At 51.5% G+C, this 27,615-nt stretch overlaps 1 protein-coding gene across 3 annotated transcripts in view; it reads left to right on the forward strand.

The window, feature by feature from the left end:
• The window catches only part of CNNM3 (cyclin and CBS domain divalent metal cation transport mediator 3), a 73,545-nt gene that overhangs the window by 16,400 nt on the left and 29,530 nt on the right, over positions 1 to 27,615 (forward strand). For 2 of the 3 annotated variants that reach the window (XM_075346212.1, XM_075346214.1), the window contains exons 3-7: positions 13,310 to 13,462; positions 15,412 to 15,581; positions 15,660 to 15,750; positions 20,564 to 20,670; positions 24,065 to 24,200. In XM_075346212.1, the coding sequence (XP_075202327.1) occupies positions 13,310 to 13,462; positions 15,412 to 15,581; positions 15,660 to 15,750; positions 20,564 to 20,670; positions 24,065 to 24,200 (657 nt within the window). Of the gene's footprint in view, positions 1 to 13,309; positions 13,463 to 15,411; positions 15,582 to 15,659; positions 15,751 to 20,563; positions 20,671 to 24,064; positions 24,213 to 27,615 lie in introns of all 3 variants that reach the window. The other variant, XM_075346213.1, reaches the window with a different exon arrangement.

Below are 27,615 nucleotides of genomic sequence, written 5' to 3' on the forward strand. Positions count from 1 at the left end.
TTAGGTAGAAGAGTCCTGCAGGCGGCAGTGACACCCCCCGTAGGGGAGGGCTGTTTTGCAGCTCTAACATGAGGTATCTCTTTACCCACCCAGGGACAGCTTTTGGACGTCCCAATCGTCTGGGTCTCCCAATAGAGCGCTGAAGAAGAAGGGAATTTTGTTACTTACCGTAAATTCCTTTTTCTTCTAGCTCTTATTGGGAGACCCAGCACCCGCCCTGTTGTCCTTCGGGATTTTTTTGTTGTTTGCGGGTACACATGTTGTTCATGTTGAACGGTTTTTCAGTTCTCCGACGTTATTCGGAGTTAATTTGTTTAAACCAGTTATTGGCTTCCTCCTTCTTGCTTTGGCACTAAAACTGGAGAACCCGTGATACCACGGGGGGGTATAGCCAGAGGGGGAGGGGCCTTGCACTTTTTAGTGTAGTGCTTTGTGTGGCCTCCGGAGGGCAGTAGCTATACCCCAATCGTCTGGGTCTCCCAATAAGAGCTAGAAGAAAAGGAATTTACGGTAAGTAACAAAATTCCCTTCTTCTTTGTCGCTCCATTGGGAGACCCAGACAATTGGGTGTATAGCTATTGCCTCTGGAGGCCACACAAAGTATTACACTTAAAAGTGTAAGGCCCCTCCCCTTCTGGCTATACACCCCCAGTGGGATCACTGGCTCACCAGTTTTGTGCTTTGTGCGAAGGAGGCAACACATCCACGCATAGCTCCACTTTTTAGTCAGCAGCAGCTGCTGACTATGTCGGATGGAAGAAAAGAGGACACATATAGTGTCCCCAGCATGCTCCCTTCTCACCCCACTGTATGTCGGAGGTGTTTGTAAGGTTGAGGTACCCATTGTGGGTACGGCGGCAGGAGCCCACATGCTGATTCCTTCCCCATCCCTTTTTACAGGGCTCTGGGTGAAGTGGGATTTACCGGTCTCCAGGCACTGAGACCGTGCTCCATCTACAGCCCCTGGAGAAGATGCTGGATGGAGCGGAGTACATCAGGGACATGGCCCTGCTTCCTCAAGGTACTCTGTGTCCCCGTGCATTTGGCGCTCACACCGCAGCATGCTGGGTGTTGTAGTGCGCCGGGGGACATCAGCGCTGCGGCGCCTGTGCCATGGCCTCATTCAGCTTTGCTGAAGCAGGCTCACTTATGGGAATTGGTCGCGCCGGCCGCTGGGACTGCGGCGCGGCTGGCACTTGTAGTGCGCCGGGGACTTCAGCGCGGCCTGCGCTTTTACGGCGGCCGCGCTGATAACTAGAGTCCCCGGCTTTTGCGGCCTGCTTCCGTTCGTTCCCGCCCCCAGACCTGCCAGTCAGGAGAGGGGCGGGACGCTGGCCACTTCTATGAATCGGTCGCGCCGGCCGCTGGAACTGCGGCGCGGCTGGCACTTGTGGTGCGCCGGGGACTTCAGCGCGGCCCGCGCTTTTACGGCGGCCGCGCTGTTAACTCGAGTCCCCGGCTTCTGGGCCTAGCTCCCTTCGTTACCGCCCACAGCCCTGACAGTCAGGGTAGGGGTGTGACGCTGCATAGAGCAGAGCTGAGAGCTGGAGTATGTTTTGCATACTCCACCCCTCTCACTGTGTGCACTGTGAGTCCGGATTCCCGCACTTTCTCAGGCACGCCCACGGCTTCCTTCTCTACAAGGACACCGGCAGCCATTAGTGTCAGTTTCTGTACGATACAGAGACAAGTGTGGAAGACCCTGGCATTCTGATAGTCACACAATCGCGGTAACAGGCGTTAAGCAGCACCTGTGGTGCTAACCCCACTAGTGCAGAAGTGCACTTATAGATATGCTTGTACTATATACATTGCACTGTTTGGTCGCACGTTGTATATACCCTCCTGGATTGTGCGGAGGAGTTATCAGCATATTCTCTGTGTAAAACAAAGGTGCAGAACCACATGTTTTTCTATACAGCTGGTACAGCATGTACGGCTATACGGCCGGCAGGTACATAGACTCCCATTGTATGCACTAATGGCCAGGGGATGAGGACGGTGTCTGCAGTATTTACTGACAGTTTTTCTGAGACTATGGCTATGATACTAGAAGCCTAGCAGTCCGGACATGTCTCTCACAATATGGGCACTGTTGAATCATTGATCCATGGCCCCCCTCAGTGTGAATAACTAACAGCTCCGGGAATGTCACACGCATCCCAGAGTCACGGCTCTGCACGGACGTCAGTCCCAGACAGCCTAAGTGGGCTCGCTATGAGCGGCCTCGGTTTCATCAGGGTCCTAACAGAAGGACTCGCTGTGTAATGAGGCGGAAGTAGCGGCTCAGGATTCTGATCCTGAGACCGCTCTCAATCTGGATACACCTGATTGTGACGCCATAGTAAATAATCTTATAGCGTCCATCTATAGAATGTGGGTTATTTCTCACAGCTCCTCCAGTGGAGGAGTCAGCTTCACGTATTTTTCTGGACCACTCTGCCTTCAGAGAGGCAGTCCAGGAACACCACGCTTATCCAGATATGCGCTTCTCCAAACGGCTTAGGATACACGTTATCCCTGTCCCCTGACTTGGTCAAGGACTGGACCCAATGTCCCGAGCGGCATCCTCCAATCTCCAGGCTTGTAGCTAGATCCATAGTTGCAGTGGGAGATGGAACTGCAAACTCAAAGATGCCACTGACAGACAGATGGATCTCTGGTCGAAAGCCATCTATGAGGCTGTCGGCGCACCGTTGGCTCCGGCATTCTCTCCCTTGGGGCACTCCAAGCTATTTCAGCTTGTCTTACACAGATTGACACGGTTACACGTACATCTGTGCCGCAGGTGGCATCCTTAACCTCTCAAATGTCTGCATTTGTTTCTTACGCGATTCAGGTTGTCCTGGACTCTGCGAACCGTGCGGCGGTAGCCTCCGCTACTCCGTGTTTTTAAGCAGAGCCTGGTCTGCTCGTTAAGTGAATGGAAGGCAGATTCTGCTTCCAAAAAAGGTTGCCTAACCAGTTGCCTTTTTCTGCTGACCGACTGTTTGGTGAGCGTTGGATGTAACCATCAAACAGTCCAGGGGTAAGGATTCATCCTTTCCTCAGCCCGGACACAACAAACCCCAACAGAGCAAGAGGCAGTCGGGGTTTTCGGCCTTTTCGAGGCTCGGGCAGGTCCCATTTTTCCTCGTCCAATGTGGACTCAAAAGGATCAGAGGAGCTAAGATTCTTAGCGGGCTCAGTCTCGCCCAAAAAAGCGACAGTCTGAAAACCCGCTTCCACGGCTTCCTCATGACTTGCGGCCTCGGTCGGTAGCAGGCTCTCCCGCCTTGGCGATATTTAGCTGCCATAGGTCAATGACCATTGAGTGTGAGACATTCTGTCTCACGGGTACAGGATAGAGCTCACTTCTCGTCCTCCAACTCGATTCTTCAGAATTTCTCCACCTCCCGGCCGGGCCGCTGCTCTTCTGCAAACAGGGTGCACTCTATAGGCAGAAAGAGTGATGACCCCCGTTCCTCTTCAGGAACAAGGTCACGGTTTTTACCCCAAATTCTTTGCGGTACCTATAACAACGGGCCGTTCCGTCCCGTTCTGGATCTAAAAATGCTCAGCAAGCTCGTGGACACCAGGCGGTTCCGGATGGAATCCCTCCGCCATGTCATCGCCTCAAGGTCCCAAGGATATTTCCTAGCATCATTAGGCATCAAGGATGCTTATCCACACGTGCCGATTGATCCAGAGCACTAGCGTTTCTACGCTTCGTTATAGGAGACGAACACCCTCTGTTCGTAGCTCTACCTTCCGGCTAGCGACAGTCCAACTGGTCTTCGCCAAGGTCAGGGCAGCAGTAGTCACAGTCCTGCACTCTCAGGGTCACTCTGTGGTCCCGTATTTAGACGATCTACTTGTCAAGGCACTCTCTTAGGAAACATGCCAACACTGCCCGAACGTTGCGCTGGAGACTCTCTAGAGTTTTGGGTGGATCATCAACTTTTTAAAGTCAGATCCGACCCCGACCCTATCGATAACATATCTAGGCATAGAGTTTCTTACTCTCTCAGCGATAGTGAAGCTGCCGCTAGACAAACAGCATTCACTACGGGCTGCAAGCTCTTCTTTAAGAACCAGTCGCACACATTGAGACGCCTCATGCACTTCCTACGTAAGATGGTAGCAATGGAGGCAGTTCCTTTCGCGCAGTTTTACTGCGTCCATTACAATGGGACATTCTCCGCCAATGGGACGAGGAGTCGACGTCCCTCAACAGAGTCGTCGTTCTTTCTCAGGCGGCCAAGGAATCTCTACGGTGGTGGCTTCTTCTCACCTCTTGGTCAAAAAGAAGGTCCTTCCTATCCCCGTCCTGGGCGATAGTTACGACAGACGCGAGTCTATCAGGGTGGGGAGCAGTTTTTCTCCACTACAGCGCTCAGGGTACGTGGACTCAGCAAGAGTCCACTCTTCAGATCAATGTTCTTGAACACAGAGCAGTGTATCTTGCCCTACAATCCTTCCAACAGCGGCTGGAAAGCAAGCATATCCGACTTCAGTCGGACAGCTCCACAGCGGTGGCATACATCAACCACCAAGGAAGAACGCGCAACCGGCAAGCCTTCCAGGAAGTCCGGCAGGTTCTGATGTGGGTGGAAGACGCGGCATCCACCATATCCACAATTCACATCCCAAGTGTGGAAACTAGGAAGCTGACTTCCTAAGTCGCTGAGGTGTGGCCGAAAGAGTATGGTCTCCTCACCCGGACGGGTTTCAGGAGATCTGGCGCCGCTGACAGAGGCCGGACGTCGATCTAATGGCGTCACGGCACGACAACAATGTGCCAGCTTCATGGCACGGTTTCACAATCATCGAGCTCTGGCGGCAAACGCCTTAGTTCAGCATTGGTCGCAGTTCCAGCTACCTTAGGTGCCACCTCTGGCATTGTTGCCCAGAGTACTGCGCTAGATCAAGACCGACTGCGGCCGCGCCATCCTCGTCGCTACAAATTGGCCGAGGATGTTGTGGTACTCGGTTCTGTGGTGCCTCACGGTAGGCTAACCGGGGGCACTACCAGACCAATCAGACTGGCTGTCTCAAGGGCCATTCTTCCATTTGAATTCTACGGCCCTCAACCGGATGGTGTGGCATTGAGTCCTGGAACCTAGTGTCGTCAGGATTACCTCAGGACGTGGTTGCCACCATGAGACAGGCTAGCATACCAACGTCCGCCAAGATTGACCACAGGACGTGGAAGATGTTCTTATCTCGGTGCTCGGCGCAGGGTGTTTCTCCCTGGCCGGTTGCATCGTCTATGTTTCCTTCCTTCCTGCAATCTAGGTAGGAAAATGGGTTGTCGCTCAGTTCCCTTTAGGGACAAGTCTCAGCGCTATCTGTATTTTTTCAGAAACGACGACTTCCTCAGGTACGCACGTTCCTACGGGGAGTTTGTCTTCTCAGCACTCCGTACAAGCGGCCGTTAGAGCCCTGAGATCTGAACAAGGTTCTAATTGCTCTCCAGATGCCGCCTTTCGAGCCTTTGAAGGATGTCTCCCTTCCCGTTTTTCACGGGAAGTGGCCTTCTAGTAACGGTCTCGTCTCTTAGGAGAGTTTCCGAGCTAGCAACGCTCTCATACAAACTCCCTTCCTGGTCCTTCACCAGGACAGGGTAGTTCTGCGTCCGGTTCCGGAATTTCTCCCTAAGGTGGTATCCCATTTTCATATCAATCAGGATATCACCTCACCTTCTTTGTGTCCTCGTCCAGTCCATCAATTTCAGAAAGATTTGCATCTGTTGGTTCTGGTGAGAGCACTCAGGTTCTACTTCCCGCATGGCGCTCCTGCGCCACCCGGATGCACTCTTTGTCCTTGTCGCTGGTCGGCGTAAACAGTCGCAAGCTTCCAGATCCACCCTTGCTCGGGGGCTCGAGGAACCAATTCTTGAAACCTACAGTTCTACTGGGCTTCTGGTTCTCTCAAGGCCGAAGGCCCATTCTACCAGAGCCGTGGGTGCATCCTGGGCATTACGGCACCAGGCTACGGCTCAGCAGGTGTGTCAGGCACCCACCTGGTCGAGTCTACTTACTTTTACCAAGCATTATCAGATGCATACCTACGCTTCGGCAGACGCCAGCCTAGGTAGATAAGTCATTCAGGCGGCGGTTGGCCACCTGTAGGAGAGGGCCGTTTGACGGCCCTATCATGAGGTATTCTTTTACCCACCCAGGGATTGCTTTTGGACATCCCAATTGTCTGGGTCTCCCAATGGAGCGACAAAGAAGAAGGGAATTTTGTTTACTTACCGTAAATTCCTTTTCTTCTAGCTCCAATTGGGAGACCCAGCACCCGCCCTGTTTTCTCGGGGTTTTTCTGTTTTTTCGGGTACACATGTTGTTCATGTGGTATGGTTCAGTTCTCCGATGTTTCCTCGGATTGAATTGGTCTTTAAACCAGTTATTGGCTTTCCTCCTTCTTGCTTTGGCACTAAAACTGGTGAGCCAGTGATCCCACTGGGGGTGTATAGCCAGAAGGGGAGGGGCCTTACACTTTTAAGTGTAATACTTTGTGTGGCCTCCAGAGGCAATAGCTATACACCCAATTGTCTGGGTCTCCCAATTGGAGCTAGAAGAAAAGGAATTTACGGTAAGTAAACAAAATTCCCTTCTTTAACTGCGTTCACTGGGGGTAACAGCAGTGTGATCGGATGTAGTGTGCACCAAACAAAAAAATAAAATTGTAAAAACCTTGCCCACCCCGGAATTGTTTTGTTTATGGCTGGCTACATGTGGATGGGGATCCGAACTGCCCAATCAGTGACTACCAATGATGATTGGGTTAAGTCTGGATCCCAGAGCGAATTTTCTCTAAAGTCCGGCTGAAACCGCTGAACCGAACTTCAATAGGTCCGCTCATTTCCACTCCTGACTCCCTGACTGACGAATACCAGCACAACAAACCCAAAACACCACGTAAACCTCTTAAGGCTCTGTGCACACTGAGGCATTCAGGAGCCATAGCTGTTGCAAGCTGAATCCACTCCAGGAAACCTAGTTTTTATTCTCAAAAGTTTGCCGAAGCAGTTTTTTTTTTTTTTTTTTTTTTTTTCTGTTTTAAGAAAAAAAAACCCAAATACTGAAAAACCTCTAATAAGCTGCACAGAGGATTAACATTAGTCTTTCTTCATCGTTCCTTATGGGACACCCAGACCATGGGTGTATAGCTACTGCCTCCGGAGGACACACAAAGTACTACACTCAAACGTGTAGCTCCTCCCTCCTAGCATATACACCCCCTGGTAGCCAGTCCTAGCCAGTTTCAATGCTTTGTGTTCAGGAGGTCACACACACACATGCATCCTCTGATTTTTGATTTTTGATTTTTTGGATTTCAAAGATTTGGAAGAAAAGCGGGTCCAGTCTGGACTCCCGGCATGTCCCTTCTCACCCCACTGTGTCGGCGGTGCTGTTAAGGTTGACTTCACAAAGCTGGAGCCTTCACATGCCGCGCTCCTTCACCATCCCCTGGGGCTCTGGCTTGAAGTGGCAGCCATCTCGGTTCTCACTGCTTTGCAGGAGACCGGTCTCCATCCGCAGCCCTGTTCAGGATCCTGTCGGACGGAGCGTTTAACCCCCCCCCAGGGACCTGGCACCTGCGTCTCAAGCTAAGTATTGAGACGTTTTTACCACAGAAAGTGGTCTTTCCAGGGGTCCTTTGTACTTTATTTATTGGGGGGAGTGTGTTTATATGTCTGTGGTAACAGTTCCGGACGGTTCTCCAGTTTTCACTGGAGAACCGCGCCGATGGTGCCTGCTCGCTGGCCGCATGTTTAAATCTAGGCCCCGGCTTCGCCTGAGGCCTAGTTTCGGTTTCACTCCCCCTGCATGTCAGCCATGCAGAGGGATGGTGTGGCTCCGCCCAGCGGCTGTGCAGCACAGGGAACGGACCCTCCTCTCTGAGGAAGGATTCCCTCCCCTGTATACCTCTTTTGCCCGCTCTCAGAGTAGGCCCCGCCCCCTCTCCTCGCTCCGGTCGCCATTTTCTCAGCGTTCTCAATGTCTGCATAGGCACAGAGATACCTACATTGTGACAAATGGGGGCCTGGGCTGGGGGACTGGAGGGCACAGAAATGATGTTAAACGGTATAGCAAGCCACAACCTCCAGTTGTGCAGCTGCTTATATTCTCTGTTTATATACTCTGCTGGGGGTCATTCTGGAGATGCATTCCCTCACAGAGCCCCCACTTCTGCAGCATGTCTCACATCAGAGCAAGGCTGCAAGGCTGTTCTTAATATGCACTGCATGTAGACTCGTACTGCCTGTACTGAGCACATAAACACAGTGGTCCCTCAGCCTGGAGGCTCATCAGTGATCCCTCCAGCTGCTCCGGTGGTGCTGAGCATGCATTAGCCCCCTTCTCAGGGCGCTTCGGCTGCTACGGCTCGCTCAGCAAAGCTCTCAGAGGACTCTTCATCTCAGACCCCGTCCTCCTAAAATGGAGACGCAGGGTTCCCTGTCCTTCCCCGTCCCGCAGCTCTGATTCACGAGCTGACTCACTGGACGAGGAGGATGTCTTTACTGGGGGCTCGGACGCTACTTAATGTACCATTGATCTGTCCGAAGGTGATGCAGATGCTAATGATTTGATTGCGTCCATTATATTTGTACTGGACCTCAATCCGCCTGTATCAGGGGAGTATCCCCCTCTGGCTGAAAGGCATCAGTATACCTTAAAGAGAACAAAGAGTGTGTTCCTCAACCACTCCAGGTCTCAGCCCACTGTGACCAAGCCCAGAGCCTGTCCTGACAAACGCTTCCTAAAGCGTGGTTCTGATGACTGTTTCCCCCTTCCACCAGAGGTGGTCAAGGAGTGGGCTCATTCACCAAGGGTGGTCTCTCCGGTGTCTAGTATTTCAGTCCGGATAGTTGTATCAGTGGCTGACGGCACCTCTCTAAGGATCCCACTGTACATTAATTCTGTACTGGACCTCAATCCGCCAGTATCAGAGGAGCAACTCTCTCTGACAAAAAGGCACCAGTTTACCTTGCCTAAGAGAACAAGGAGTGTGTTCCTTAACCACTCCAGTTTTCAGGCCACTGTGACCAAGCCCAGGGTCTGCTCTGGCAAACGCTTCCCAAAGCGTGGTTCTGATGACAGTCTTCCCCTTCCACCAGAGGTGGTCAAGGAGTCGGCTCATTCACCAAAGGTGGTCCCTCCGGTGTTTAGACTCTCAGCCCGGACCGTTGTATCAGTGGCTGATGACTCCTCACTTGCGGCTTTGCTGTCCGCCAGGTTGTCCTTCTGGCAAATCTGTATGGAGGCGGCAGGGGCCTCGTTCTCCCCAGCTTTTGCAGCAGTGCGGCTTTCAAAGCCATCTCTGCTTCTCTAGACGAGATGCATTCCCTCACAGGGACTCTTTGCCCGAAATGGTTGCCTTAACTTCCAGACTTCAGTTTTTTCGTCCTATGCCATGTCTGCCATGCTGGAGACTCTCACCGCACTGCGGTGGCCTCGGCTTATTTCCTCGCTATCCGCAGGCTCCTGTGGCTTCGGAAGTGGAAGGCGGATGCTTCTAAAGAAGTTCCTTGCTGGGCTCCCTTTTGCAGGGACCAGACTATTCGGGAACAACTGGATGAAATTATTAAGGAAGCTCTTGGCGGGAAGAGTTCTTCCATGCCACAAACCTAACCAGGTAACCTGTCCAGGGCGGGAATCAGTCGAGGTTTCGTTCTTTTCGTTCCTCCATCTGATCGTTCTCTAAGCCCTCGGCCTCGTCCCTCAGCCAAGGATCGTAAACCCAAATGGCGCACGAGAAGACCGCAGGAGATGCTGCCACTAAGTCAGCTTCCTCCTGGCTATCTGGCCATGCCAGCAACGTCCTTGGTCGGTGGCAGGCTCTCCCACTTTGGCGACGTATGGTTTTAACACGCCTCCGATCAGTGGGGGCGAGATACCATCTCCCACGGCTACAGGATAGAATTCTATCCAGCCCGCCAAACAGATTTTTTTTTCTGTCAACTCCCCCCTGCTCCAAGGCCGCCGCCTTCTCACAGGCTGTGGCATTCTTGCAGGCCACTGGAGTAATTGTACCGGTTCCCGACTGGGAACGGTTCTGAGATTTCTGCTTAAATCTATTCCTAGTACCCGAAGAGGGCGGTGCCTCCCGACCTGGATCTCAAGCTTCTCAAGCATGTTCAGGTGCGGCATTTTCGCATGGAGTCTCTGCGATCAATCAATGACCCAAGGAGATTCCCTAGCATCCATCGACATCAGAGATGCCTATCTGCATGTGCCAATCGCAGTTTCACACCAGCGTTGGCTACGTTTTGCAATCACAGTGGTCCAATTCGTGGCTCTTCCCTTGGGGTTAGCCACGGCCCCTCGAGTATTCTCAAGGTCAGGGCAGCTGTGATTGCGGTCCTGCACCTCTAGGGGTTGGCAGTGATCCTTTTGTCCTGGACAGCCTTCTAGTCTGGGCTTCATCCAGTGCAGACTGTTAGCGGAGTGCCTCGCTCACTCTCGCCACTCTAACCAATTCGGGTGGTTTGTCATTCTGTCCAAGTCCACTCTGACTTCGACCCAGAAGTTCACATACCCAGGGACGCAATTCGAGACTCTGTCGGCACTTGTGAAGCTGCCCTTAGTCAAACAGCAGTCCCTCCTCTGGCGGTCGACGTCGTTCCATCAGGCACCTAATACAGGTCCTGGATCAGATGGTGGTGTCAATGGAAGCGATTCCCTTGCCCAGTTCCATCTGCGTCCTCTGCGGCTTGATATTTTCCGCTGTTGGAACAAGCGGACTTCCTCCTTCCACGGGGTGGTGGCTTCGCCACAGACCAGGGGCTCGTTTCAGTGGTGGCTTCGGCCCCTCTGTCTCAGGGACGCTCCTTCCTGGCTCCGTCCCGGGTGATCCTCACCAGGATGCTAGTCTATCCGGCTGGGGAGCAGTATATCTCCACCATGGAGCGCAGGGCACTTGGACTCTGTCCGAATCAGCCCTCTGGATCAATGTGCTGGATATCAGAGCTGTGTTTCTAGCTCTCTAAGCCTTTCACCGTCTGTTGGCGGCCAGGCACATTCGAGTCCAGTCAGACAACGCTACAGCGTTTGCCTACATCAACCTCCAGGGCGGGACACTCAGCCGCCTGGCAATGTTGGAGGTTCATCGCATTCTTCAGTGGACAGAGGACTCCTAGTCCACCATATCCGCAGCCCACATCCCAGACGTGGAAAACTGGGAGGCAGATTGTCTCAGCCGTCAAACCGTGGCTCCACGATCCTCAGGTTTTTGCGGCAGACGCACTGGTTCAAGTTTGGTCCCAGCTTCGTCTGTCTTACGTGTTTCACCCTCTAGTTCTTGCCCAGAGTCCTGCGCAAGATCAGAAAGGAGGGCCGTCGGGTCATTCTCATTACCCCAGACTGACCCAGGCAAGCTTGGTACCCTGACCTGCTCCGTCTGTCCGTAGAGGTGCCATGGCATCTCCCGGACTGTCTAGACCTTCTCTCACGAGGTTCGTCTTTCCGCCAGAACCTGCGGCTCTCAGATTGACGGCGTGGCGTTTGAGTCATGGATCTTGACGACTTCTGGTATCCCTCCTGAAGTCAGTTCTACTATGACTCGAGCTCGGAAGTATCCTTTGGCCTTTTGGCCTTGCCGACCCTCCTGTCCCTTCTACAGTCCGGTCTGCAGCTAGGACTATCCCTCAATTCCCTTAAGGGACAGGTCTCGGCTCTGTCAGTGTTGTGCCAGCGGCGTATCGCCCGGCTGGCCCAGGTGCGCTCCTTCATGCAGGGCGCATCTCACATCATTCCGCCTTACCGGCCGCCCTTGGAGCCCGGGACCTTGATTCGGTCCTCATGGCTTCCGGAAACCCCCCTTTGAGCCTCTCAGGGAGTTTTCTTGTTTAGTCTTTCACAGAAAGTGGTCTTTCTAGTGGCCATAACTTCCCTCAAGAGAGTCTCTGTTTTGGCTGCACTCTCTTCGGAGTCCTCCCTTCATCAAGACAAGGTGGTTCTCCGTCCGACTCCGGACTTTTCTCCCTAAGGTGGTTGCTGCTTCCACCTTAACCGGGGCATTTTCCCTGCCTTCCTTTTGTCCGGCTCTTGATCATCGCTTTGAAAGGGCGTTGCATACTCTGGATCTGGTGCGGGCGCTCCGGATCTATGTGTCTCGCACCGCTGTTCTTAGGCGGTGCACCTCTCTGTTGTGCTGACCGCTGGTCAGCGTAAGGGCCTCTCGGCATTTAAGCCGACCCTGGCTCGTTGGGTTAGGTCGGCCATTTCCGATACCTACCAGTGTACTCAAGTGCCTCTCCCGCTGGGGATCAAGGCACACTTGACCAGAGCTGTCGGTGCCTTTTAGGCTTTCAGGCCCAGGCTACGGCTCAGCTGGTCTGTCAGACTGCCACTTGGACTAGTCTGCATATCTTCTCGAAGCACTACCAAGTGCATGCTCTTGCTTCGGCAGATGTGAGCTTGGGCAGACTCATCCTTTAGGCGGCTGTCGCCCATTTGTGAAGTTAGGTTTCGCCTACTTCTCAGTTTCTCTGTTTATTCCCACCCATGGACTGCTTTAGAACGTCCCATGGTCTGGGTCTCCCATAAGGAACGATGAAGAAAAAGAGAATTTTGTTACTTACCGTAAATTCTTTTTCTTATAGTTCCGACATGGGAGACCCAGCACCCTCCCTGTTGCCTGTTGGCAGGTTTCTTGTTCCGTGTGTTATCACCGGCGGTTGTTGTAGACAGAGGTTCCGGTTGTCCGGGTTTTGCTCTGTCCCTACTTGTGGGTGGATGTCCTCCTTCAGCTTTTGCACTAAACTGGCTAGGACTGGCTACCAGGGGGTGTATATGCTAGGAGGGAGGAGCTACACGTTTGAGTGTAGTACTTTGTGTGTCCTCCGGAGGCAGTAGCTATACACCCATGGTCTGGGTCTCCCATGTTGGAACTATAAGAAAAAGAATTTACGGTAAGTAACAAAATTCTCTTTTTTAACATATTTTTTTTTTTTTTTTAAATGACTTTACTTTATTTTTTTTTACATATTTTTGCAGCAGAGCCACTCCAAGACACTTAAAAAGAAAACTCCATGTGAACATGGTTGTAGAGAGCTGAACTGCAGGGGGAGAGCAGTAGTTGCCCAACACCCACAAGGATCATTTTCCAGGCGTGCAAATTAATCTCAGTATATTTTTGTGTGTGGAGAAAACTCGAGTCCCTGTAGGGAACCTATATAACGACAGGGGGAACATAACCAACTCCTTGCAGACGTTAGCCTTTGTCGGACTGACCACATTTCATGATCACCAATGATAAATGATGAGGGTCACATGAGCAAATGTTTGATATCCGCTTTCCTATATCCTCTTTTTAGAGCAGATTGTAAAGAAGAAACGTCCCAGAGTGCAGCCTATCCCCATGCCTCGTGGTGGGGAAGACCTGTCCTTCTTCAAGACCGCCGACACCGAACAGAAAGTCAAGCTGTCACCCCAACTCTTACTGGCGACTCAGCGCTTCTTATCACAAGGTATGTCCTCTTCCTTTGCCTTCTTCCCCTGGGATGTTCCTCAGGACAATGGCATCACAGAGCCTCACAATAGAGGTTTTCCTAAATCCTATATTTTCTATGAATTCTGAACACTTGTATATCAGACCGTGTTTACTTCTGAGCTGGCAAATCTCTGCCCGGCCTCTGCCGCTTACCGGGGTCCTGCAGGTCTAGTAAGCGACAAAGGCTCCCAGCATAGGGCTTGTTCACATGTTGCATTTTTTTCCCAAGAAAAAAACTGCATTTATCAGGATCAGCAAAGTAAGATTCCTGAAATCTCATTCACACCCGGCTTTTTTTTTGCCCCCTCTTAGTTTTGAACCTTCTGCATTTTTTTTTTTTAACTTGCAGCTTGTCAATTCTTTCAGCGTTTTTCATCCAATCAAATGAATGCAGAGGAGTGCGGTGGGGGTTAGAAAAAAATCATTAAAAAGGCTATTTATTTTAGGCAGCATTTTTCCTGACAACTTTACAGTATTTGCAGCATAAAAATGTGTTGTAAATACTGACCATGTGCACATACCCAAGTAGAGCCAAAGAAATGAGCCGGAGCATAAGTTGGTATACACACGGCGTGTAAGGGCATGTTCACACTGTGGCCATTCAGCTGACAAAACCTAAGCTGGGAACTGAAGAGGATATGCCCTGCAGCAAATAAATATTAATACATATAAATAACGTGTGGTATTTGGTAAACATAAAGCTATTCCACCATGACAAAGCTTTACCCCAATTGGCATGGTCGTTACACCCTCGTAGTTTTTTGAGGAAATCGTTTCATTTACAGTATTTTTCAGATTATAAGATGCACTTTTCCATCTCAAAAATTTGGGAGGAAAATGAGGGGTAAGTCTTATAATCCAACTGTCTTTACCGGGAGGTGGTGGAGAGGGGTAGCATGAGGCAGGGGCAATGCTAGGGCCTGCGGGGTGCTGTGCTGTGGGCTGCAAGCGGTGAGGTAGGGGCATCCTGAAGATGTCAGCGGTTTGGGCTTCTGATAATGGCGCCCAGAGTCGGCGAGTGCTCATATGGATCTCTTGGCTCAAGATCTCATCTGCGCACGCACCACCTCCGGCCCATTGATCTCCTAGCAGCGGACTTAAGGAAAATGGCACCCAGAGGTGGCGCGTGCACAGATGAGATCTCGACTTGTCATTGAGCAGATAACTCCAACTGTGCACACACCAACTCCGGGCGCCATTTCTTTGAAGCCCACACCGCCCACCGTTTCTGGAAGTTGCCTACCTCATAGCATCTGGGACACCCACCAGCCGCAACGCCCGCAGCATCGACCTACTCCACCCCCACCTCCTGTGAACCTGCCTCCCCCTCCGCTTCTCCCCCCTGGTAAGACACCACCGGATTGTAAGACTGACCCCCTTTTTTTATTTTATTTTTTTTTCTAAATTTGGGGTGCATTTTATAAACCGGTGCGTCTTTTATAAACCGAAAAATACGGTATATAGCTTCCCATGGGCAGACATCTGAGCTAGCTGGGCCCCTTCCTGGCATTCACCAACGACATTGAGGTCGGTTGACACAAAGTGAGGATTTATACTAGGGGTTAGGACCATCCCAAATGGAGTATACCTTTGTCGTGGTGGGATGGCTTTACGCTTTTGTTTGATCACGTCCACTGTCAGTACCTTATGTTATTTATATGTACTATTACTATTGCTGGTGGATATGTGAACACTACCACGGAGGACCGAACTGGCCGCCAGATCAAGGGGTAGATCAAGTCTTTTTGCTAATCTGTAGTAAATAAATGTCACAAAAACCTTTCCGTGTTACTCTGTAAAAAAAACAAAAAAAAATATCTTCACTTCTGGGCAAACATTTTGTGGCTGTAAAGTGTGTCCACAATGGTAGCAGAAGAGCAATTCTTAGCTGTGCGTAAATCTGAGCTGCCTTGTTCTCGTTGATAGAAGTGGAGCTTTTCAGCACCTCCCGAGTGTCCGAAAAGGTCCTTTTGCACTTATTGAAGCTTCCAGGGGTCACCCAGGAGGTGAAGTTTGACGACAGTGACCGCCTTGCCTCTGAACACTACCTGTACCTGCGAAGCCAGCCTGTGGACTACTTCATTCTCATTCTGCAGGTGAATGTGCACAAAACAGGATTTATGGAGCTTTACTCTGAACGCCAGTGAACTGACTTGATGATTTTTGACTTTCAGGGCAGAGTCCAGGTGGAAATTGGAAAGGAAGGTCTGAGGTTTGAGAATGGGGCATTTACGTACTATGGTGTGGCTGCACTGAGCCTAGTAGGTGAGAACATCATGTACATGTATTACAGGACCACACACCTATATGGTGAAACTGAAATGACACAGAAGGGGGGCGCAAATGGTGTTTCTTTGTCGCTCCATTGGGAGACCCAGACAATTGACAATTGGGTGTATAGCTATTGCCTCTGGAGGCCACACAAAGTATTACACTTAAAAGTGTAAGGCCCCTCCCCTTCTGGCTATACACCCCCAGTGGGATCACTGGCTCACCAGTTTTGTGCTTTGTGCGAAGGAGGCAACACATCCACGCATAGCTCCACTTTTTAGTCAGCAGCAGCTGCTGACTATGTCGGATGGAAGAAAAGAGGACACATATAGTGTCCCCAGCATGCTCCCTTCTCACCCCACTGTATGTCGGAGGTGTTTGTAAGGTTGAGGTACCCATTGCGGGTACGGCGGCAGGAGCCCACATGCTGATTCCTTCCCCATCCCTTTTTACAGGGCTCTGGGTGAAGTGGGATTTACCGGTCTCCAGGCACTGAGACCGTGCTCCATCTACAGCCCCTGGAGAAGATGCTGGATGGAGCGGAGTACATCAGGGACATGGCCCTGCTTCCTCAAGGTACTCTGTGTCCCCGTGCATTTGGCGCTCACACCGCAGCATGCTGGGTGTTGTAGTGCGCCGGGGGACATCAGCGCTGCGGCGCCTGTGCCATGGCCTCATTCAGCTTTGCTGAAGCAGGCTCACTTATGGGAATTGGTCGCGCCGGCCGCTGGGACTGCGGCGCGGCTGGCACTTGTAGTGCGCCGGGGACTTCAGCGCGGCCTGCGCTTTTACGGCGGCCGCGCTGATAACTAGAGTCCCCGGCTTTTGCGGCCTGCTTCCGTTCGTTCCCGCCCCCAGACCTGCCAGTCAGGAGAGGGGCGGGACGCTGGCCACTTCTATGAATCGGTCGCGCCGGCCGCTGGAACTGCGGCGCGGCTGGCACTTGTGGTGCGCCGGGGACTTCAGCGCGGCCCGCGCTTTTACGGCGGCCGCGCTGTTAACTCGAGTCCCCGGCTTCTGGGCCTAGTCTCCCTTCGTTACCGCCCACAGCCCTGACAGTCAGGGTAGGGGCGTGACGCTGCATAGAGCAGAGCTGAGAGCTGGAGTATGTTTTGCATACTCCACCCCTCTCACTGTGTGCACTGTGAATCCGGATTCCCGCACTTTCTCAGGCACGCCCACGGCTTCCTTCTCTACAAGGACACCGGCAGCCATTAGTGTCAGTTTCTGTACGATACAGAGACAAGTGTGGAAGACCCTGGCATTCTGATAGTCACACAATCGCTGTAACAGGCGTTAAGCAGCACCTGTGGTGCTAACCCCACTAGTGCAGAAGTGCACTTATAGATATGCTTGTACTATATACATTGATCCACACGTGCCGATTGATCCAGAGCACTAGCGTTTCTACGCTTCGTTATAGGAGACGAACACCCTCTGTTCGTAGCTCTACCTTCCGGCTAGCGACAGTCCAACTGGTCTTCGCCAAGGTCAGGGCAGCAGTAGTCACAGTCCTGCACTCTCAGGGTCACTCTGTGGTCCCGTATTTAGACGCTCTACTTGTCAAGGCACTCTCTTAGGAAACATGCCAACACTGCCCGAACGTTGCGCTGGAGACTCTCTAGAGTTTTGGGTGGATCATCAACTTTTTAAAGTCAGATCCGACCCCGACCCTATCGATAACATATCTAGGCATAGAGTTTCTTACTCTCTCAGCGATAGTGAAGCTGCCGCTAGACAAACAGCATTCACTACGGGCTGCAAGCTCTTCTTTAAGAACCAGTCGCACACATTGAGACGCCTCATGCACTTCCTACGTAAGATGGTAGCAATGGAGGCAGTTCCTTTCGCGCAGTTTTACTGCGTCCACTACAATGGGACATTCTCCGCCAATGGGACGAGGAGTCGACGTCCCTCAACAGAGTCGTCGTTCTTTCTCAGGCGGCCAAGGAATCTCTACGGTGGTGGCTTCTTCTCACCTCTTGGTCAAAAAGAAGGTCCTTCCTATCCCCGTCCTGGGCGATAGTTACGACAGACGCGAGTCTATCAGGGTGGGGAGCAGTTTTTCTCCACTACAGCGCTCAGGGTACGTGGACTCAGCAAGAGTCCACTCTTCAGATCAATGTTCTTGAACACAGAGCAGTGTATCTTGCCCTACAATCCTTCCAACAGCGGCTGGAAAGCAAGCATATCCGACTTCAGTCGGACAGCTCCACAGCGGTGGCATACATCAACCACCAAGGAAGAACGCGCAACCGGCAAGCCTTCCAGGAAGTCCGGCAGGTTCTGATGTGGGTGGAAGACACGGCATCCACCATATCCACAATTCACATCCCAAGTGTGGAAACTAGGAAGCTGACTTCCTAAGTCGCTGAGGTGTGGCCGAAAGAGTATGGTCTCCTCACCCGGACGGGTTTCAGGAGATCTGGCGCCGCTGACAGAGGCCGGACGTCGATCTAATGGCGTCACGGCACAACAACAATGTGCCAGCTTCATGGCACGGTTTCACAATCATCGAGCTCTGGCGGCAAACGCCTTAGTTCAGCATTGGTCGCAGTTCCAGCTACCTTAGGTGCCACCTCTGGCATTGTTGCCCAGAGTACTGCGCTAGATCAAGACCGACTGCGGCCGCGCCATCCTCGTCGCTACAAATTGGCCGAGGATGTTGTGGTACTCGGTTCTGTGGTGCCTCACGGTAGGCTAACCGGGGGCACTACCAGACCAATCAGACTGGCTGTCTCAAGGGCCATTCTTCCATTTGAATTCTACGGCCCTCAACCGGATGGTGTGGCATTGAGTCCTGGAACCTAGTGTCGTCAGGATTACCTCAGGACGTGGTTGCCACCATGAGACAGGCTAGCATACCAACGTCCGCCAAGATTGACCACAGGACGTGGAAGATGTTCTTATCTCGGTGCTCGGCGCAGGGTGTTTCTCCCTGGCCGGTTGCATCGTCTATGTTTCCTTCCTTCCTGCAATCTAGGTAGGAAAATGGGTTGTCGCTCAGTTCCCTTTAGGGACAAGTCTCAGCGCTATCTGTATTTTTTCAGAAACGACGACTTCCTCAGGTACGCACGTTCCTACGGGGAGTTTGTCTTCTCAGCACTCCGTACAAGCGGCCGTTAGAGCCCTGAGATCTGAACAAGGTTCTAATTGCTCTCCAGATGCCGCCTTTCGAGCCTTTGAAGGATGTCTCCCTTCCCGTTTTTCACGGGAAGTGGCCTTCTAGTAACGGTCTCGTCTCTTAGGAGAGTTTCCGAGCTAGCAACGCTCTCATACAAACTCCCTTCCTGGTCCTTCACCAGGACAGGGTAGTTCTGCGTCCGGTTCCGGAATTTCTCCCTAAGGTGGTATCCCATTTTCATATCAATCAGGATATCACCTCACCTTCTTTGTGTCCTCGTCCAGTCCATCAATTTCAGAAAGATTTGCATCTGTTGGTTCTGGTGAGAGCACTCAGGTTCTACTTCCCGCATGGCGCTCCTGCGCCACCCGGATGCACTCTTTGTCCTTGTCGCTGGTCGGCGTAAACAGTCGCAAACTTCCAGATCCACCCTTGCTCGGGGGCTCGAGGAACCAATTCTTGAAACCTACAGTTCTACTGGGCTTCTGGTTCTCTCAAGGCCGAAGGCCCATTCTACCAGAGCCGTGGGTGCATCCTGGGCATTACGGCACCAGGCTACGGCTCAGCAGGTGTGTCAGGCACCCACCTGGTCGAGTCTACTTACTTTTACCAAGCATTATCAGATGCATACCTACGCTTCGGCAGACGCCAGCCTAGGTAGATAAGTCATTCAGGCGGCGGTTGGCCACCTGTAGGAGAGGGCCGTTTGACGGCCCTATCATGAGGTATTCTTTTACCCACCCAGGGATTGCTTTTGGACATCCCAATTGTCTGGGTCTCCCAATGGAGCGACAAAGAAGAAGGGAATTTTGTTTACTTACCGTAAATTCCTTTTCTTCTAGCTCCAATTGGGAGACCCAGCACCCGCCCTGTTTTCTCGGGGTTTTTCTGTTTTTTCGGGTACACATGTTGTTCATGTGGTATGGTTCAGTTCTCCGATGTTTCCTCGGATTGCATTGGTCTTTAAACCAGTTATTGGCTTTCCTCCTTCTTGCTTTGGCACTAAAACTGGTGAGCCAGTGATCCCACTGGGGGTGTATAGCCAGAAGGGGAGGGGCCTTACACTTTTAAGTGTAATACTTTGTGTGGCCTCCAGAGGCAATAGCTATACACCCAATTGTCAATTGTCTGGGTCTCCCAATTGGAGCTAGAAGAAAAGGAATTTACGGTAAGTAAACAAAATTCCCTTCTTTATCTGGTGGTACCAGAAAGAATTTAATTAGGTGCACTAACCTGGTGCAGTTGTTATAGACAGAACTACTATAACCACGTGTTGAGGATGGCTGCTGCAGAACACAGGAAGATAGCGTTGGAGGAGATGAAAGAAAAGGGTTAATCCGTGCTGCCAGAAGAAGATCACTGAAGATCAATGGGGATTAAGTGATCAGATTTTATTGTTCTACGTGTTTCGGAGCTGTATAACCCCTTCTTCAGGAACAAAAATCAATAATATATATTGATTTTTGTTCCTGAAGAAGGGGTTATACAACTCCGAAACGCATAGAACAAGAAAATCCGATGTCTTAATCCCCATTGATCTGCAGTGATCTTCTTCTGGCAGCGTTGATTAACCCTTTTCTTCCATCTCTTCCAAGGACCATACACCTATTCACTCATCATTGTGACTGTGTACCAACAGATATAGGACCTGCTATTCTATTTGATTTTATTTATTTTTTTGAGGTCACCAAACTCCTACCAATAGTCAAGACCAAAGCGAATCTGCAGATTCCGGCTTCTACTGTCCAGACTATTCTGTCAGAGCCTTATCCGACCTTCAGATAATCAAGGTGAGGCACAAACCTTTTTTTAATCATCAGAATTAGGACCAGGAGCCATGTTGCAGGTAAATTGCATTGTAATCTGAGGATTGCGGGATGGTTCCTGCAGCAGCAAGCAGCCTCCCAGCTAGAGATCAGACTGTCTGGGGTGTGTCTTGTATTCGTTTGCCTTTTCTCCTCTTCAAATTGCTGCAGGACATGAAGGAATTAATTATATGGAGCATATTTTTGTCTTCCCTGTAAGTCTCCCTCATGGACACACATTTCTTAAAGCTTGTAATAAAAGAATAAATGAAAAACGCTATAGATTTCAAAGTGTATTTGGTGTAAATTTATTTAATTACATTTGTACTATGCATTTTTTTTTCTGGTGCTTTTAGAAGTAACAAAAAAATGCCAAAAAATTCCATATTTGGAACACGACAGGCCCTACAATGAGATTTAAAGGGGTTGTCCACTGGTAGGAGAACCACTTCTGACGCCACTTGTTTCCCTCAGTTAAAATAAAAGACCCTGTACTCTCCTCCCATTCTGGCGCTGTTGGTAATACCTGGTTCAGGGCTCGCGTGAAATTGTGACATCATGTGAGCCTCACAGCCAATCCCCGCTGGTTTCTTTTACCCCGCCTTTGGACCAAACGAGCAATTAATAGGACGTGAGTGACAGCCACAGCGTCACTTCCTGTTGAGTAACTCATTTGGTCTGAAGGCGGGGTGAGAGAAGCCAGTGAGGATTGGAAGCTGGGCTCACGTGATTACCGTCATCGCTGGAATGGGAGGGGAGTACAGGGTCTTTTATTTTAACTGGGGGAAGCAAGTGGAATCAGAAAGTGGACAATCCCTTTAAGCCGGCATGGTGCCCTACACGATCTAGCCACTTATCCATGTGCATTTATAATATTAAGGGCCTCCTTCTTCATGTGTTATAAGTTTGTGAAGGGTTCTTCCTCAGTATTTTGCACCTCTGCCTATTATCGGGGGGGGGGGGGGGCGCTGCATCCTGCAGTTCATTAGTATTATGACCAGATAAATGTTTGGAGTTTTTTCATGGACCTTTTTGTTTTTTGATTATTTTTTTTTTTTTTTTTTTGGGCCTTTTTAACAAATTATCATCTTGCCACAGCATTTGTGACAAATCCACAAGGTACCGTATTTTTCGGACTATAAGACGCACTTTTTCTCCCCAAATGGGGGGGAGTGGGGGGTGCATCTTAGTCTGAATGTAGGGCTGCGGGGAATGAGGGTGGAGCGGGTCATCGGCAGCACGAGCAGGCTGTAGCAGCCTGCCATGACCACTCATTTAATATGCACGCCCATCATCCCGCCCATCATCTCTCAGCGCTGAATCCGGCGCTGACAGGTGGGCGGGGTGATGGGCGGGGAATGCGCGCATATTAAACAGCCTGCCCTCATGATCACCCCTGGCAACTACAGCCTGGAGTGATCATGTGCGGCTGTATTCACTGCTCCCCGCACATCTTCATCAGCGCGGGGGGCAGTGAATCAGTACACTCACCGGCCACGATCCCTGCAGCACCGCAATGTCCTCCTGTCTGTGTCAGCAGCGGCTGTGTGGAGACTAGCGGTGCGCACAGCGATGATGTCATCGCTGTGCGCACGTGTCCACACGCTGCTGGCACAGACAGGAGGACATCGCAATGCTGCAGAGATCGTGTCCGGCTCCACACTGCGGTGCTGCTGCTGGCACAGACGGGAGGAGGAGCGATGCTGCAGGGAGTGAGTGAGGTAAGGTGAGTATGAACGTGGTTTTTTTTTTTTTTGTTTTTTTTTTATGTGCCGCAGGATGGGGGGTATATCATGAGCAGGATGGGGGGTATATCATGAGCAGGATTGGGGGTATATCATGAGCAGGGTGGGGGCGTATATCATGAGCAGGGTGGGGGCGTATATCATGAGCAGGGTGGGGGCGTATATCATGAGCAGGGTGGGGGTATATCATGAGCAGGATGGGGGTATAATATGAGCAGGGTGGGGGTATAATATGAGCAGGATGGGGGTATATAGCCGAATGCGGCCATATGCCAGGATGACAGTATATAGCAGGATGGGGGATATATACTGTATATTCAAGGCAGGAGGATCATTACCAGGATGGGGTACCTTAGTAGAGAATTTGGAGACATTACCCCCATAACAGTGTCAGCCGCAGATCCTCGCCCCATAACAGTGTGTCATGACCACATTTTTTGCTTAAAATTTTATTTTCCTATTTTCCTCCTCTAAAACCAGGGTGCGTCTTAGGCCCCTTTCACACGTCAGTGATTCTGGTACGTTTGTGCTTTTTTTTTTTTTTTTTTTAAACGTACCAGAATCACTGACGTACGCAGACCCATTATAATGAATGGGTCTGCTCACACATCAGTGATTTTTCACTGACCATGTCTCCGTGCGGCGTACCCGCGTGTCCGTGATTGCCGCACGGAGACATGTCCATTTTTTTCTGGCATCACTGATTTCCCACGGACCACGCAGTGGTGTGGTCCGTGAAACACGTGCCATAAAAAAACGTGCTTTTAAAATAAAAATCATTTTCACTCACCCGGCTTCAGCCGCGTTCTCTGCAGCCCGTTCTCTCTGCTGCTTCTGAGCCGGTTCATTACTGTCGCGCATATTAAGGATGCACGACACAGCCGACCCGGAAGCAGCTGCTGCGGGGGTCAGCGCCGGCCGGATGCTGCACCGCGGGAGCGATCAGCACCATGGAGAGCGGGAGCGGGCACAGGTGAGTTAATCTCTATGTGCAATCACGGGCCACGGAGAACAGAGCCCGGATTGCACTTAGACAACCCACGTGTGCCGTAATTCACGGCACACGGAGGGACATGTGCGTGTTTTACACCGCCAGTGAATAACGTCGGTGTTTTTCACTGACGTGTGAAACGGGCCTTATGGTCCGGTGCATCTTATAGTCCGAAAAATACGGTAGATGGTAAGTGTCCAATTGTTAGGTCCCACCAATTAAGAGAGTGGGGGTCCCATGTCCACTGGAGGGGGACGCTCACTTGCGCAGTGCTCATCCACCTGACTTCTGTGGGACTACTGATGGTGGCCGTGTACGGTGAGCAGTGACGTCTGTGAGCCTGATGGATGTGGCTGTGTACAGCGCTCAGCTACCTTCACCAGACTCGTACATTTTGAATCGAGCAGCAGTGATTCTGTGACTGCCGTTCTACATGCACAGAACATGGGACCCCCATTGTCATGGTCGGGACCCCCATTGTCATGGTCGGGACCCAGTAATACACCTGTCTTGTAGATTTGGCAAAAATGCAATGGCAAGATGATACACGTATCCAGTCCTGACCGTTCCTCAATAGCGATCTGTAGACTATAAGCATCACGGGCTCCTGACTGTGTAACCCATGGCTGGTCCTTGTACTCAGGTCTCCCGGCTGCAGTACCTGAACGCTCTCCGGACCTCACACTCGCACTTCAGCGCTCAGTCTCCAGACAGCATAGAGCTGAGGATATTTCCGAACAGCCAGACGCAGCTGCTGAATGAGAAGAACACCGGCACAGGTACAGAAAATGGTAAATCTGGAATGTTAAATTTTTTTGATTGTTTTATTGAAACAAGGTCAAAAAATGTGGAACCACATAGTACCCCGCGTTCCTGACGCGATAAACGCCCTTAGTCATAAGGATCACAGGCCCCAGCATCCAGGGTAGGTGTGAGATCTAGAACATTAGTCACATGAGCAGCAGATTATTTTGGAGAAGACGGGAATGTGCTCCGAGGCTGGGGTCACAAGAGGTTTAGTTGCTCTGGGTTTTTGGTGCCAAATTTTGCACTTTAAAATCCACAATACAAGGACAGGGGATTTATGTAACCTCATTACCAGACTGAGCGGAAACAAAATCTGTAGATTATAGGGCATGACCTGCTGGATGTGTGGTATCTTAGCTTTGGATTTAGAGGGAACATGTCATTAAGGTTGACCAGGATTCTATGGGGCTCATAAAAGTCTCTATGAACGTCGCCCTGATCAACTGGCTGCTGGTACTAAGGATGGAGCTATTAATGTTACAATACGGCCACGTGCTGCTAACATAGAAGGCGTCTTCAGGAAGGGAATTTCAGTTTACATCTGTTTCTTTGTTAAAGGGTAACTGTGCTTTCAAGTAATTTCTCAGTATAGGATGTCCTCTGTGAGTACATGAGGAATAACACCAATTCCAGGCATCATGGGACTTCTATCCTGCATTCTCAGGAGGAGATGAGCTGCAGAGATTTCTTTCATCCACAGCACAGAGAAGGGAATACCTGCTCTTAATTAACTTATACGCTCAGAGAGATGAGCAATATGGAGGACATTACACAGCAGAGCTGAGCTGTCTTGTCTCACTCAAGCTCTGACGTGAGGTAAAACACTTGTTACACACCTCTGCAGGATGGTTTTCAGTCTCCCTCTCCCCATTCCCTTTCAGGCTGCTCACTCCTCCACACCCCCCCCCCTTCCTCCTCTCTCCACCCCCCCCACACACACACTCTACCTTCTCCTCACCCCCCCACGCTCTTCCTTCTCCTCACCCCCCCCACGCTCTTCCTTCTCCTCACCTCCCCCCACGCTCTTCCTTCTCCTCACCTCCCCCCACGCTCTTCCTTCTCCTCACCTCCCCCCACGCTCTTCCTTCTCCTCACCTCCCCCCACGCTCTTCCTTCTCCTCACCTCCCCCCACGCTCTTCCTTCTCCTCACCTCCCCCCACGCTCTTCCTTCTCCTCACCTCCCCCCACGCTCTTCCTTCTCCTCACCTCCCCCCACGCTCTTCCTTCTCCTCACCCCCCCCCCACGCTCTTCCTTCTCCTCACCCCCCCCCCACGCTCTTCCTTCTCCTCACCCCCCCCCCACGCTCTTCCTTCTCCTCACCCCCCCCACGCTCTTCCTTCTCCTCACCCCCCACGCTCTACCTTCTCCTCACCCCCCCCACGCTCTACCTTCTCCTCACCCCCCCCCACGCTCTACCTTCTCCTCACCCCCCCCACGCTCTACCTTCTCCTCACCCCCCCCACGCTCTACCTTCTCCTCACCCCCCCACGATCTTCCTTCTCCTCACCCCCCCCCACGCTCTTCCTTCTCACCCCCCCCACGCTCTTCCTTCTCCTAACCCCCCCCCCCCACGCTCTACCTTCTCCTCACCCCCCCACACTCTTCCTTCTTCTCACCCCCCCCACGCTCTTCCTTCTCCTCACCTCCCCCACGCTCTTCCTTCTTACCCCCACACGCTCTACCTTCTCCTCACCCCCCCCCCCCCACGCTCTACCTTCTCCTCACCCCCCCCCACGCTCTACCTTCTCCTCACCTCCCACGCTCTACCTTCTCCTCACCCCCCCCCACGCTCTACCTTCTCCTCACCCCCCCCACGATCTTCCTTCTCCTCACCCCCCCCACGATCTTCCTTCTCCTCACCCCCCCCACGCTCTTCCTTCTCCTCACCCCCCCCCCCCCACGCTCTACCTTCTCACCCCCCCCCCCCACGCTCTACCTTCTCCTCACCCCCCCACACTCTTCCTTCTTCTCACCCCCCCACGCTCTTCCTTCTCCTCACCTCCCCCACGCTCTTCCTTCTCCTTACCCCCACACGATCTTCCTTCTCCTCACCCCCCCCCCACGCTCTTCCTTCTGACCCCCCTGCACGCTCTTCCTTCTCCTCACCCCCCCCCCCCACGCTCTTCCTTCTCCTCACCCCCCCCCACGCTCTTCCTTCTCCTCTCACCCCCCCACGCTCTTCTTTCTTTTCACCCCTTCACACCCTTCCACCTCTGCCCCTCTCTTCCTCTCCCCCCCCCTTCCTTCTTCATCTCTCCCTCTTCCACACCCCATTCTGCTCCCCCCCCCCCACCCCTTCCACTCTTCCCACCCCACCCCCACTCCCCTTCCTTCTAATGATATCTTTAAATAGAGTTTAAGGAGACCTTTCAAGATCAGTATGTTTTGTTGCTCTACATTATCCTGTTATCTTGTTGGCAGAATTCAGTGTGACATATTAAATAGTGAAGCACAAGTAACTACAAACTGCAAATGCCCTGCTTCCCCTCCCACCTCCCAATGCTGGTATCAGTTATAGTAAATCTGAACTGAATTTGCACTGCTGCCCTCGCCCATACTCCCCTCCCACCTGTCAGAAGTGATAGTGAATGCACCGAGAGGTGGAAGCAGTGAATATACAAATTGTATTTACATACATTTCACTAGCAGGAGACACTGAATTTTATGTAGCTTACAGCAAGATAACAGAATAAGGTAGAGCTATAAAACTTACTGATCCTCCTTATGCCCTATTAAATTTTAACATTAGTATTGTATTAAAAAAAAAAAATCACCTGACAGATTCCCTTTAATTAATGTCTCCATTTTAGTAAACACCACTATTAGAACAGGGGGAATTTAAAGGTATTAGAGATGAACGAGTACTACCATGCTCAGGTGCTATGTACTCTTAACCAGAAGCTAACGCTCGGATGGGCGTAACTCGAGTACCCAAGTATAATGGCAGTCTAAGGGAAACTCTAGCACTATTGTGAAGATTTCCTGGAGAAATACTTAAGTCCCTCAATGACTTACATTATACTCAGGTACTCGAGTCGCACCTATCCGAGCATCCAACTGCTGGTTACGAGTACTGAGCACCCGAGCATGGTAGTGCCCGCTCATCACTAGTTACGAGTACCGAGCACCCGAGCATGGTAGTGCTCGCTCATCACTAGTTACTAGTACAGAGCACCCAAGCATGGTGGTGCCTGCTCATCACTAGTTACTAGTACCGAGCACCCGAGCATGGTAGTGCCCGCTCATCACTAGTTACTAGTACAGAGCACCCGAGCATGGTAGTGCTCACTCATCACTAGTTACGAGTACCGAGCACCTGAGCATGGTAGTGCCCGCTCATCACTAGTTACGAGTACCGAGCACCTGAGCATGGTAGTGCCCGCTC

Source organism: Anomaloglossus baeobatrachus, chromosome 4, assembly GCF_048569485.1.
Source record: "Anomaloglossus baeobatrachus isolate aAnoBae1 chromosome 4, aAnoBae1.hap1, whole genome shotgun sequence".
NCBI classification, from domain to species: Eukaryota; Metazoa; Chordata; class Amphibia; order Anura; family Aromobatidae; genus Anomaloglossus; species Anomaloglossus baeobatrachus.